At 37.3% G+C, this 14,576-nt stretch overlaps 1 protein-coding gene across 3 annotated transcripts in view; it reads right to left on the bottom strand.

The window, feature by feature from the left end:
* LOC118267425 (1-phosphatidylinositol 4,5-bisphosphate phosphodiesterase) overlaps positions 1 to 14,576 on the bottom strand; it is a 91,117-nt gene that overhangs the window by 11,623 nt on the left and 64,918 nt on the right. For 2 of the 3 annotated variants that reach the window (XR_007705364.1, XM_050694332.1), the window contains exons 6-13: positions 13,887 to 13,966; positions 6,682 to 6,918; positions 4,576 to 4,742; positions 3,376 to 3,586; positions 1,906 to 2,164; positions 1,424 to 1,603; positions 871 to 1,024; positions 343 to 500 (exon numbers count right to left, since the gene is read on the bottom strand). Coding sequence is in view for 2 of the 3 variants with exons in the window: in XM_050694332.1 (XP_050550289.1) it covers positions 343 to 500; positions 871 to 1,024; positions 1,424 to 1,603; positions 1,906 to 2,164; positions 3,376 to 3,586; positions 4,576 to 4,742; positions 6,682 to 6,918; positions 13,887 to 13,966 (1,446 nt within the window). In the remaining variant the exon portion in view is untranslated. The remainder of the gene's footprint in view (positions 1 to 342; positions 501 to 870; positions 1,025 to 1,423; positions 1,604 to 1,905; positions 2,165 to 3,375; positions 3,587 to 4,575; positions 4,743 to 6,681; positions 6,919 to 13,886; positions 13,967 to 14,576) is intronic. The other variant, XM_050694333.1, reaches the window with a different exon arrangement.

Raw genomic sequence — 14,576 nt, 5'->3', positions numbered from 1 at the left:
ATCCGAGATCCGTTCTTGAGCTTCAAATGGCTTTTGAATTTGTTTTAGATATTCCAAAAAAACTAAGGTGGTTATTGGAATATCGCATTGAGCAAGTGTGGTGATTAATGCTTAGACCATTTCCATGTGATTATAGGGTTTGGTCAGCAGTGGCCATTGATAGGCTGATGATGACGATGAAGGTGGTTAAGTGGTAGGAGAGGATACCTCGTAATTCGTGATATCATAATTGAATATTTCTGATTGCTCCAAGGTCCCGTTTCCACTAGCCATCATCTAGACCCTCATGTTTGCCGCATCCATAATTCTCTCGTAATATGTATATGATAACAGTATATTTACCTGAGGCATGTAGTTAGAAGAGTCAGCCCTGGTACCCTTGGGGTAGATCCGGGACATCTGCCGCTTGTTGTAGTTCACGAAGTCGATAGCCTGCGTCTTCAGGTAGTTCATGCCGGTGGTCTCCGCGAACGAGGACATGTTGTGGTAGATGTTCTTCTCTGGAAAATTAAATATTTGGAATGTTTTTAGTACATCATCATCAGGTTATTACTGATCCTTTCATTCTCATGTCGAAAAATAAAACCGTAATTACATCTTTTGTCATACGAGGAGCCCTTATTATTTTCAATAGAGTCAGGAATTTTGGTTGAGATCATATTTATGAAGTCGAAAATTTGGTTATCTTGTAATAATGACATAAAAGAGCCAAATTACAAACAAATATTTCGTAATAAGCGACGTAGACCTTATAATGTTAGATGCCTGTACTAGGAAAGCCCTGTGTTACAGGTGAATGTTAATGTCATGCATTTCTTTTGCTTTTAGATTGATAAATTTTTTATCGATTCATTAGTAGTCGCTACTTACTGTCAGCCTCCTCGAAGCCCTGGAACTTGATGGGCTGCGCGTAGTTGACCATGGAGGACAGCCAGGGGTGCACGTTGGTGGTAGACCCCGTGTACGCCACTGGAGGGGGGGCGTCGTCGCCTGCTGATGCTGCCTCAGCTACTATTTCTTCAGGCTGTTGGAATAAGGTATTTAATATGTAGGTACTATAAAATCGTGTAATATTACATAAAATAAGTCCAATGTAATAAAGGCTGAGCCTATTGTCATGCAGCAAACAGAATTTCATACGCCATGCTACTACATATTCTCGATAAACCGAAAGAAACCTAAGAATAATTTCTTAAAGTCTCACTCGGGAATCGAACTCGAGACCGCTCTGCGGTTATTCTTGCAACCCCTTGAATACCAAGGAATTCATACCAAGAATGTTAAGACCTTGAGCTTGGAATACAGCAGTATTTACCAGACTGCGCCAGAAGGAGGGTTATGTTTTTTCATTACATGCAATGCAGTCTATTCATGCATGGACGATGCGAAGAACACTGCTTCTAATATGAACTTTGAAGTCTACCTTCTTATCCGGAATAGCAACAGCAGAAGCGTCTTCCTTCTCCTCGTCTTCAATGACGAACTGTCCTTGTCGGAACAGCTCCAACTCCTGCTTCTCCACTTCAGGCTTGAGGCGCTTGTTCTTGATCAGGATTTTACGCTTTAGAGCCGATGGTGGTGGTAGAGGTACTCCAGGCTCCAACTGGAAACGTGATATGGTTTATAGGGAAGGCCTTTTATTTTTCTTGTCATAATAATATTGTAAGCTTTATAAAAGGTTTCACTTATTTAGTCATCACCATCATCATTATAACGTCTAACATTGAGGACGTCACATAGGCTTCACCAAATCACATTGGTCGGTCGGATGTAACCTGCATATTTGGATTTGTTTATAAGAGTAAAAAAACCAGTAAAAATGTAACTCCTTCAGAAACTTCAAACTTTTCTAAACAGCCAAATCCCCAAAAATCTGAATCTGATTTTAAAACTAAAAATACTCACAGGATGCTCCGGCAAAGCTTCTTTCAACAGCAGATCTCCGAGGATCTCATCGCAGTACTTCGCCAGCTTGTACTGCTGGGCTTTGCAGCAATGGTTTTCAAAGGATAGGATCACTGGGTAGTCTGAGGTCACGAAGGCAGTGTCCCTCAGCGCGTAGATCACGTCTTTGAAGAGAATGTCTGTGCACATGGCCATGCCGTGGGTGATGATTGGCTCCTCATCTTCCCCTTTGCCGTCCCAGCAGTCGAGTTCTACGCACCTGGAACATAAAGGAATATCGAGGTGAGACAACAATAATATTGTTTATGCCTGTCAGGCGTGGAAGTGGAGATTACTTCGGCCAATAATAAAGGCAAAACTTGTCTTATGTTGACAAAGCTCACAGTCCAGAACAGAGGACTGTCAATGACTGTGATTGATGAGAAAGAAGGGGTTAATAGGCAATATTTTTACCCGGCTAGTTGAAACTCGATAACGGCTTTGGAAAGAGTACCTTTAGTACGAGTTTGCTGATTGGCCAGCGCGAGTGGACCAACCAATCAGAGCGCCGAACGCGCTTTCGTTTCGATTTCGTAAAACGTAACACAAACTCATAATAAAGGTACAGATAATAATTACAATGGGATTAAAAGTAACCGACAAAAATAAATTTAAATTAGTTCAAAACAATAAATCCCACAATCAAACTAACACATTTCATACACCTATCTACCCCTTACGGAGCTGAACGTTCTAAATAACAGTGTTCTAACAAAAGCAATTACGCATACAACATCAGAGATTAGAGTAACAAGAGAAGGGAAACTAACTTCTCTAATTAATACGACGAAATTAATATGTTTGTCGACTGTTCGACTCTAAGCGTGGTTCAGTTGTAAACTTTTAACTAGCGTAACTTAGACACAGGAGTGGATTTAAATTGACGGAAGAATTTGTCTCATTATTCTTCTTCATTAGTAGATTTGATTATTGAGTATTGATTGATTTGCTTTTTAACCCTTCCGCATGTGTCAGTGTGTCGATTTCGTTAATATTGTAATTTATTTGTTCATGAGATACTTATATCTTTTTCATTCTACATTGTTTAAAAAGTTGAGCTTAATATATTTTTTTACCAACTTACAAGCTGTAAAACTATGTGACCGTTTCCACTGATACTAAGCTCTACTACGAAGATGCGCCGCGGTAAAGTAGCCGTGCGAGAAAGATGCGCAGGTGGAGTGTGTATTGATAGTAGTAAAAACATAGCTTAACTGACTCCATTGCCATATTATGTGTACTAATGTATATGATTGGTGGAAGCCAAACGCATTCACAGCAATCTAGCATAGCACATCTCTGGTGGAAAAGCACCCTCACACAGACAGAAGAACACTAAAGTGTTAAGTCTATAATATTTTAAGTCTAGTTTCCAAATTAAAACCCAAATATTTTACATTTTAAGTCTAGTTTCCCAATTCCATATGTTACCTGCATCCAGCCAACAGGACCTGCCGGTACATCTCCACGGAGCTCTTGCCGCCGAACTGCCTGCCGGACAGGTAGGTGTTGTGTGAGGAGTTGATGTAGTAGTGGGCGAGTGGCTGGTCCATGTCCATGTAGTTGTCCAGCCTGTCCAGGAACACCGGCGCGTTCTCGTCAGACATCAGGTAGCGGATCAGCCCGTCTTTTGTGAGGCATTCTGGAAAATTTTGTGGTTGGTTTAGTAAATGTTTATGGGAATGCATTGAAGGATTTATTTCTTGATCCTTGCGGGCTTTATGGCGATGACAGAGATGTACTTTTAATATCAGCTCCATCGAGGACGATAGTTTCCAACCAGTTTATTACTAGTAGTAGTAGTAGTAGTATTCAATACTTTTATTGAAATATCAAAAACGATAATTTTCTATGATTTTTTTTAGGAGATCGCAACTTATGACCTCATATTTTTTTAAAAGCAACGAAAAATGTCGGCAGTGTAAAAATTTTTTTCCCAAGAAACCAGAGATAAATCAAATTGAGTTCACTTAGAAACGCCTTTGCAGTCAAGTGGTCACAAAGAAGCCATCAAGATGCAGCAGTGAACATCTGCATTTTGGCACCGGCACAAAACGGTCCACAGAAATTGTTTACTCATAGCTTTTTAAGTTTCCACTGGAATAGTTTAGGTGCCAACGTAGACCACTCCTAATCTGTTTTTTATTTCTAGACCGAGCTGCCAACATGCAGATATGCAAAATGCAGTAGCACTTATATTTTTTTTACGGTTTGAGTGATTATAAAGCAAATATCTGCGGAGAATCTGAAATTATTCTATTACTGCATCATTTTCTTCTTCCATAAACCCAAAATCAGGTAAAATATGGCATTTTTCGATACTATACTAATATTATAAATAAACACGAAAGTTTGTGTGTAAGTTTGTTACTCATTCACGTCAAAACCGCTAAAGGGATCGGGATGACATTTGGAACAGATATAGATGATGGTCTGGAATAACACAGGCTACATTTTATCCCACGAGATTACGGGCAAAGCTGCTGGCACAAGCCAGTTTTCAATAAACGTCGACTTCTAGAATTGCGTTTTCTACATTAACAACAACTTTCAATGTGTCCGTGAACTTTAAAACATATATTGTTAGCATTAGGTTTATTTTCTATTACAAATAAAGAAAGGTGAACTTACTATCATTCTTCGCCTCATCGCACTGTTCGTACGTGTTGATAATCTCAGCAGCTCGCTTCTCATCGTACAGAGGGTAGAGGATCTCGTTCAGCCGAGGGTCGCGCTGCTTCTCATTGAGGAAGTTCACGAACTGCTCCAAGTTGATACGGTCTGACTTGCCTTGAGTGCTGTGGGAGATAAAACATTTAGGAGTTGGGTAAAACTTGGGAAGGTTCGTTTGCGATGTTCCCGTCGTTTTCTCGCCCGTGTTAGGTACACAAAAGTAAAAAAAAAGAATGCTTGTCAAATCATGTTCATAGAACATATTGGGATTCCTTGTTTATCTTGGGTTCGTCGTTTAAGGTTGATCTTGGATTAAAGAAGTTGCGTTTGTGGATAATGTATAAAACCCTGTACGCTCATACCTATTCAAAGCTAAAGTGAAATCATTTATGCCAATTAAACCATAAAAAGTTACTTTCCAAATCAATAAAGAAATAAATAGTCTGTCAGTTTGTCCGCTAGTTAACCTATTGCTCGTTCCAAAGTGTAGCTTCGAATGGAGAAGAACAAGAAAGAAACTCCACCCGTTGCTCTTTAAAAATACATATCTTTACAATTTCTGTGAAACATTTTTCTAATCAATAATTGTACATATATGTGAAAACAACGCAGAGAAATTGCAACGTGCAACACAAATGGTAGAACTTACTAAGTTAACATACTGATGGAACCCATTGATCTAACATGCCATTCCATTCGGTTATAAAACAGTACACTTTACGACTAGATTGAAAACCAATAAATACAATTTATTTCCTCGATCCATCTCTATCCTTATTCAATTGAATTCAATCATCCATTACCTATAAACGGCTCTAGAATTCTATCCATAAATAAGTCGCTAACTAAACTAAGGTACAGGGTTTAAATCTTAGCCCTCCCGACCTCTGTCTCAGAGGGCTCGTTAAACGGTACTCCGGGAATTCTATCAAGCGAATGGCTAGATAAATGTACTACGTAATCACTTTTATGTGCTTTTTATTATACCCGTGTTGTTGAAGTGCGAAGTGGGATGTAAGCGTTTTAAGTCCTGTCTAGGACTAAAAGACATCTACAGTTTGTGAGCGAAAAAATTGTAGCTAAAGATTTTGACGAAATTGGTCCTTTGCAAAAAGAATAATGTGAAGTATTGACCTAAAAATTTTTTGACTTGTCTATTGATGTAAAATATCTCAAAAAATAGGTTATGTTTTGCTTATTACGTATCGCTTCAAATAAGACAAGGGAAAAAACTAATTTAAGTTTTAATTATCAATAGGTTATTGGAGAAGGCCGTGTATCAAAAAAAATATATATATAGGTCAATCAATGTATGGAAAGTGGTCATAATTCTTTAATTCGGTGACCAAACTTAATAGGAAGTCTATACTTTTTATCGCTTTAAATAATTTTTAAGCAGCCAATGATTTTTTGATACCTCGATATATTTATTCAATCTGCGGAACACAGAAAGTAGGGAGTAAAAGATACTATCGCGCCATAACTCTTACAAAACAGCACTACCTTAGTAGGTAATCCGTATCCTTATCATATCAAATTATTGGTAATCCTCTTTGGCAAAGGATTACACTAACGGAATCTGCCATCAATACGGATCAGAGAGAGAGGTCTTAACATCTATCTTCTTAACTATGGAGTGCCTTTTTCGATGTACTTCGTAGGAATCTCTACACTTCAGAATGGGCAAATAGGTTCACTAGGGGACTGACTCATAGATTTATTATTTCTTTGTTGGGAAAGGGTTAAGATTTGTGTGTTCATCACCAGATGACACTAACGGATCTAAAGGTCTTGTAGCTGTAAAAATTGACTGGCCACGGAAGATATACGAAAATCTCTATTGGACAATCTGTACCTTGAATTTGCTACGTTTAAATTAATCGAAACGAGAGTGCGATCTGATTGGTTGGTTAATTCGAGCCGGCCAATCAGTGCGCCTTTGTTTCGATTACTTTAACTCATACTAAGTGTACAGGACCTCAGGTTACATTAGTGCTTAGACAACATAACAACGTTAGCCCTCGTTGAAGTAAGTAATATGGCTTAAATAATAAATATACTTACATAGACCTGAACAGTTCCTCAATATCATTCCTAGGACAGATTTTATGATATAAAGCATAAAACTTGTCAAAGGTGAACGCTTCCTTCTCCATCGCTTCATTCTTTCCTGATGGGAGACCAAGTTCTGATAGACATTGGTACACCAGCTTCTCAGTCTTGCCTGATGCGAAGGTCCTGGCGACCACCTTGACTGGAACCTTCCCTCGTGGGTCTGTTAGGAAGCAGAGGCGCATCCAACTGGAATACAGAAGAATTCGTTAGTGGGGAGATTTTGTGGGTTTATATTATGCCTGTAAATGGGACATTTGGGTCAAAAATCACAGTAAGTAGGTGTAGTTATCATTGTTGTTTTATTATTTAAGTTAGGTTCGGTTCATATCTGACGGAATATGCGTATTATCAGTCGCACAACCAGAACAGATAAATGCATAGAAAAGAACTTGACCGTTCACAGTCGACCGATGATACGCTCGACGTATTTTACGTCTGATATGAACCGACCTTTAAGTAGGTTGTTTATTAAGTTATTAATTTATTAATTGGATCAACAGGTACTACATATAAAGCTTAGAACAGATTAGATACATTTAGTAACCAAATATCTGATGGATTATTTTAAAATAAGCCTTTATTGAGAATACAATTAATTTTGCTGGTTACTGGTTAGTAACAAGCCCACGTTATTGTTTGGAGATGCCGAAAAGCGTGTCAAGGAGCACGGAAAATCCGTTGTATAATTCCAAAACCAAATTCAAATATTTTATCTAAGATTGTCTATATCAAACAAAGGTTACCGATTTTTTACTCCTACAAGCCTCGTGGCAAATCGTAGGTATCCTTCACTACAGACATTAATAGGATACCTTCTTCAACAACAATTATTCATTAATCTAATAAAATAGACAACATAATAAAACTTTAAACACTAAAAACGACCTCACTTTAGCCCGCCTCGGGACCATATTCAATGGTGTTTAAAGCGGTCCACCACACATTTATAAATGTAAACCACTACACCACCAGAGCCACAAACCACCGAAACCAAAGTGATTTACTTACTCTCATATGCATCGTCACACCTTTTATTCCCGAAGGGATAGGCAGAGGTGCACATTACGGCATATAATGCCACTGAACAAAGTATTGTTATAAGCCCCATGTAATAGGGGGTGAACCTATTGCCATATACCTACTGTGTTACTAGTGAAAAATATTTGAACAACCGAAAAAAGCTCAGTAGTACTTCGCTCGATCCGGGAATCGACCAACGGTGCAGTCTATACTCATTATTAAATTACCGACTATGAATCTCATATAGCGCACATCGCAAAGCACCATATCATTGTCACCCCATACAAAGTTAATGTCAGATTCATCTCAAAACGTCAAGTATCTCATGAATAGAGCTGTATTCAACGCTTTGTACACCTTGCACATAAAGCTATACAAGCTAGTATACACTGACCGTCGAAAGTACGGAGAGATCATACATAGCGAGTTCAATATGAACTGGTTTTGTATAGGTAGATGTGATTTGTATATGACATTGTATCGTGGTGTTGGGAACAATGTGTATCTGCCTTCCATTTTGTTCCCCTATTCCAAGACAGATGACAAACTCTTTGTTAATGTATAATAGTGTCTAGTGCTCATTGAAGATGTCTGGAAATCTAGACTGATTTAGGTTTGTATGTGATGTTGGTTGAATGCGAACGATGTGCTATTGAGATAAGATGTATCTCCACGTTATGTGTTGCTGTAGGTCATGTATGGTCTATTTATAAGGTTTAAGTTAAATTCTGTTTAGTATGTAGTTTTTAAGCAAGCGTCACGTTTATCAGAATTTTTGTGAGCCTTTGCAAGCGTCACGTTTATCAGGATTTTTGTGTAAAGTCATGAAAATTTGGGTCGAGACTTCGAGGAATAGATTGTCTAGAAATAATACTTTTGAAAACTCGTAGAACCGAAATGAAAAAATATCTTATATTACTATAATATAAATCTGAAGAGTTTGTTAATTTGTTTAAACGTGGTAATCTCTGGAACTACTGGTTCGATTTGATAAACTATTTTTGTGTTGGATAGCCCATTTATCGAGGAATGTTATAGCATATAAAGCATCGCGCGATCGCGCTTCGAACAAAAGGAGCCGAGCAAAGCAGGTAAAACCGCGCGGAAGAGGCTAGTATATGATAAAACCTAATACATATACACATTTCGGCTACATAGGTACCATTGCATCAATCAACCTCCATGTTTTACATACAATCTAATACCTGAATAAATTCACATACATAAGTACCCATTCAAAAACAAATACCCTTCCTTTTTAAATATGAAAAAAAACCATAATTTTCAACGCGCCCGGCCTGTGAACGGAACACGAGCTGTCAGATACAGACCTCTTTCTACTGAGCCTACATGAAAAGGGCGGCATATATATGTATCATACCGAATAATGTAGCTAAGAGGGTTGGTAGAAGGTCTATATGATTGTTATTATTTACATTATTTTAATTAAGCGAAAATAGGTACCTATGTCTAAAAAGATGTCGTGGTGGCCCGAAAATTTAAGACACCCGTTTCTCATGCATGATGATTTCCACACGGAGAAGAGGTCTTTGGTAAGTAGTGGCCACTTATAGGCTGTTGATGATAATGATGATGATGAGGGATAAATCAGGTCGGCACTGACACGATAGGTGAAACAATCACGGCTCTTCCATCAAAACTAATACATTTTGTTCTTGATAGTACTTGTTCTAAAGCAGATGCTAGTTTCTGCCGATATTAATGGAACAAATGTTTATAGGTTTATATGTATTTATGTAAGTATGCTTTTTACATTTACTAAATCTTATAATACATAGATCGGTTCAGAAAATGAAAAGCATAAAAACAATTCGCTGTATTTTTTACAAGTTCCACACCCACGTTACCGTGAAAATCTTTGTGTAAATGAATTCAAAACGTTATTATTTTGAGCACCTCCCTACATAATGAATAACTATTAATTTTTCAACGTGTTAAATATAATGACTTGCAGATTTTATGGCAAAAGTAAAAATCATCCATTAAATTAATTGCCGCCTCCTAGCATGTCCAGCAGTTGCTTTCAAGTTTGTTAAAAACATATTATTCAATCCTTAGATACGACAAAATGACTTTGGAACTAGAAGGTTGCTTAATCTTTTTTTTATGGTAGGTATAAGCCAGTAAACAAGTAGACGGAACACCTGATGGTAAGCAATCGCTGCCGCCCATGGACACCCGAAACACTAGAGGCGTTGCATTACAAGTGCTTTGCTGGCCTTTTAGGGGTTAGGAATTTAAGGATTGTCGGGGATTGGGAAGGGAGGTAATTGGGCCTCCGGTAACCTTACTCGCACAACGAAACACAACGCAAGCGTTGTTTCACATCGGTTTTCGGTGAGGCCGTGGTATCACTCCAATCGAGCCGGCCCATTCGCGCCGAAGCATTGGTCGGCCACACTTACTCGACTAAATTCAAAGCTCAGTCAACGCAATAGATATGTCATAATTATAATAATCATTATCTATTTTGATAAAAATTGTAGCTTCGAGGGTGTGTTATACCGAAGTTAATTAATCATAAATCCGTTCTAAATCGCTGTAACTATACATAAGCTGGTATATAGATAATGGGAGGTTATTGTCCATAATTTATAGTCTTGGTAAGTGTATTAAAGACAAATTACTGGTTGACGCTAATTTGTTGAGTGGCTCCAATCTATCGGAGTGCGGGTTCCAGGACGTGTGTCGTGCATATTTCATTATTGAAGCTTTGTTTATGTCATGTCTTACTTTGTAGGTAGAAGTAGATATTTAATCTAGTTTTTTTTTTATAGAAATTGTATGTCCGCTGTGTTGAATTATGTTATGGGTCTACTCTACGTCAGGGGTTCCTTACCTTTTCTTGATTAACGGGATAACAGGGTGGTTTTTAGTCAGTAAGAGTCTGATACTCCCTCTTATCCCGCCTAAAGTGGGAGTATTCACTGAATGATTTTCCTATCTTCAAAAAAAGTGCCTAGTCCTTTAGATTTATATACTTAAGGTACTACGCAATAATAATATTTCCATTACATAAACCACAATCGATTGTTAAGAAAACTTTCAGTTGTATCTGTCGGTCTCAGTTTGTCCTTATTGTGGCTCTAGGCAGTACATTTCACTCAACACAAATACAGACAACAGCACATCATACTACACCCACAACTCTCTAATAGATTTCCAACTTAAGCACTTTGTGATAAAGTTGAAATTTCATTGGTAGTAATAATCCACCCTCTAGCGGTGTCCGGTCTTTGCCCTCTTGGATACAATGGACATCGCCCACGCATTTCTCTTTTATTATTCCAATTGTAACATAACTTAGTATTATGGCTTTTATTCGTTAAAAGGGTAGGCAGAGGGCTACGGAAAGTGAAGACACTTTTAGTAAGTGTCTGCTGAGAACTGAGTAGTCACGGACTACGATATGGTCCAGAGTCTTATACATTTCACATCAGTTATCTATATATCCATATAAATCTGTCAGTACCCTAAAACTACTCTTCCCTTAGATGTCTACTAAGGAAATTATACATTTACCAGTGACGGAGCAGCAGCGCTGTCAGACAATCCTGAACCTTTTAAACTGCGATCTCTACTCCCAAAAAGTGAGGAGATTATATCTTCCTATGATATCCTCTTATGAATAGTTATAGAGTAGATTCACAACCCTTGTACGAGAAATCCTTGGATAATTTTCCCCCTTCAAAAAAGTACTATGTTTTAGAAACTAGGTACGTACTTAAAATATGTTTTTGTTCCATGCCCTGGCATTAAAAGTTCCTAATATTTTTATACCAGTTAGGAGTTATGAGTGTGGCCGCGTGGGTGTGTTTCTGTCAAAGCTCTCAAAAGTACTTAGTACGGGAGTAGTTTGTGAATAAATTATTACTTTGTACCATGTTTATTTTGTAACTTGCAAAATGTTGACTATTATACTCGTAGTATTACAAGGGGCTCGTAGTTATAACTACGTACCTAGTTGTTTTGAAAAATTAGGCTTTAATTTTATTACTGTACCTAAAATAAACAGTACGCTTAGTATGAGTTTGCTTTACAGTTCGAATAAACCAACCAATCAGAGCACCGAACGCGCTCTCGTTTCGATTACTTATATACGTAAAGCAAACTTATAAATAAGGGTCCAAAAGTAAAACATTACTTCTCTCTATATTTCTTTCCTGTTGTCCTAAATATAGTTGGGAGCTGCGTTTTCGTGGGGCAATGTAATACCGATGAAGAAGTTCTTCGATTGTGGTTTGTATCATTGATTACCTACGATGACAACAATAAACAAAGTAAGTTATTAACTAAAAACAACGGTTTATTCAAGTAGATATCAGTAGGCTGAAGCATGATGAAGAGTCCCTCTGTGACTCGAAACTAGGAGAGCTTTTCTCAAAATATTTACATGAGTAAACCATTGTTTATAGTCAATTTAGTATATCTCACGATAATTATTATAAAGTAAGTTATAACTATACAATATTCTTACTACATACTATTCAACATTTTCTTTATCCCCGGTCTCCTAATACCAGTATTTAGCTAGAAGCGGCCATTACGCAAAGAGATCATTAAGTCGCGTCGCCCTCAGTTGAGTCCCTCACGCCACATTGAACAGGGAATGTCTTTTAAACGCCACTGCCGAACTGGCACGAAATAAACGAACTTATTTTCGAATTTCGAAGAAGAAAAAGTGTATTATTAGTAATTGTAAGCGATTTTGGACTTTAATAAAAGGTCGGTTGAGTTATTTTTAGTTGTACACATTCGTTTTTTAGAAAGCACACGTTACATGACGCATGGTATTCCCCAAAGGATTGGGACAACATGTTTCATCAATATTGTTAACTATATTGTAATGGGAAGTAAACCTAAATGCCAAATATCAAGGCACAAATTTACTTGATGAGCACCTCACGAAATGCTGCTCATAAATATAAGCCTCTAGCATGGCTTGAAACTAGTCAAGTTCCTCGTCAAAAAGTTACGTGAGTAAGGCAATAACATAATAATTAATTTAGTAAAATCACTTTAGTAGCTGCAGATTAACTTTATTACAGTCAGCGTTCAGGATATTGCATGACGTTCCGAGTTGAAAAATTAATATCTCTCACATGTCGGGGCGGCGCGGCTCGGTATCGAGCCAATTTAATATCAATTCGGCGACCAGAGTCTGAAGTCTGTACGTACTAAGTTTATTTATATATACGAAGATTTTAGTTATGATTGAGATTTTATCAAAAGTAATGGTTTAATGCATGTTTTATTTGACAAGAGAATGAATACACCAACGTTTTGCATTGAGTTGTTGCTTTATTTGACTGCACGGTCGGCGTGGTGGCTGGGCAACTGGCTGCCACACGCGTGTAGCGTGTAGCGGGTTCGATTCCCGCACGGATCAACTCTTAGTGTGATTCTCAAATTGTTGTTTCGTATCTGGGTGTCATGTGTATGTACACTTGTATGTTTGTAAACGCACCCGCGACACAGGAGAATATTGAACATAATTGTGGGGCACCGTTTAAAAAAATAGGTACTACGAATCTAATACATATTACACAACACTAACTATTACATATACTCTACCATTAACTATGATACTCTTATTACTTATGACTAGATACTACCTACACCTTAAACACCTGTTATGAAGGAAAGCTTAATGTTATATATGTAATAATATTAATTAACAAAACACCAACTCACACCAAAACTTAAACAAAAGAGCGAAACAAAAATATGTACAATCAACCACATGTTAATATTTCTGCAATTTTTATTCGAAATATAAAGTTAATTTTTTCTTGAATGGCAACCGAGTCTCCAATACAGTGTTGTCGACTATTCTGCCAGTGTCAAATAGTGAATTAGTGATCGAAGGCGTCACTGTTAAAAAAGAAAGATGGCCGCTTTTGACAGCTGTCATTTAATGTGACAAGCGCAAGTAGGTTTCTTTTTAATTGTCTTAACTACGATCCTACTTTGTTTGTTTTTAATCAATTCTCTAGTCCTTGCAGTGTAAAAGAAACTTTAAAATGATTGTAATTTTATTCCATATCATTAGGGTTGACTTTCCCTTAACATGTGGTTGTGAATACAGAAAGCAAATAAAAATATCTACGTACTGTTTCATAAGGTTAGTCCGGGGGCAGGTGTTGTTAATTTTGTTGTTGTGGGTAACCTCCCGGAGAGCCTCTTTCCATGCCTTAGACAAAGAAAGCGAATGAACGAAAGGTAACATGCAAATCGTGCAAAACGACTTGTGAATTTCCAAGCAATTTGATATTCAACTCTAATTACAAGTTTTGTAGGTTAATTTTTCTGTGTTCATAATCTTGTTCTAAGAAACGATTTATTTCTTTAGGTTTTAATTTTCTATCCTTTAGTACATTGGCTTTAAAAAGCAAGTCCTTTGAGAAATTAAAATAATTAAATTATGTTGAGCCTAGTGATTCCATATCAAAAACTTTCTGTTTGACTACGGAATTAAAAAAAAAAATCGCGAGAATTTTAAATTACTTTTTGAACAGTTCACAATAGTTAAATTGGATGCAAAGTTACGAATCCTTAGAATTGGTTTTTAAAGAAAAGAAGTAAGAAATCGTACAAGAAATGGCTTGGATTTTCTACCGCCGTTCTTTAGCTAAGTAGACGTCCATCATTCATTGTCATGGACAGTTTAATTTGACAGCATCCATCATAACTTTCTCCAAGAGACAATTTATTAACTTCAAGAATTTATTAGTTCGAACCACATCGTAAAACTAAAACTTTACTAGATCACTAATGAAGATTGAAAACAATTAGTTTTGGAG

Source organism: Spodoptera frugiperda, chromosome 6 (genome assembly GCF_023101765.2).
Source record: "Spodoptera frugiperda isolate SF20-4 chromosome 6, AGI-APGP_CSIRO_Sfru_2.0, whole genome shotgun sequence".
In the NCBI taxonomy this organism is placed as follows: domain Eukaryota; kingdom Metazoa; phylum Arthropoda; class Insecta; order Lepidoptera; family Noctuidae; genus Spodoptera; species Spodoptera frugiperda.
The sequence above is the reverse complement of the archived record's forward strand: the minus strand, read 5'-3'. Positions and strand labels throughout refer to the sequence as shown.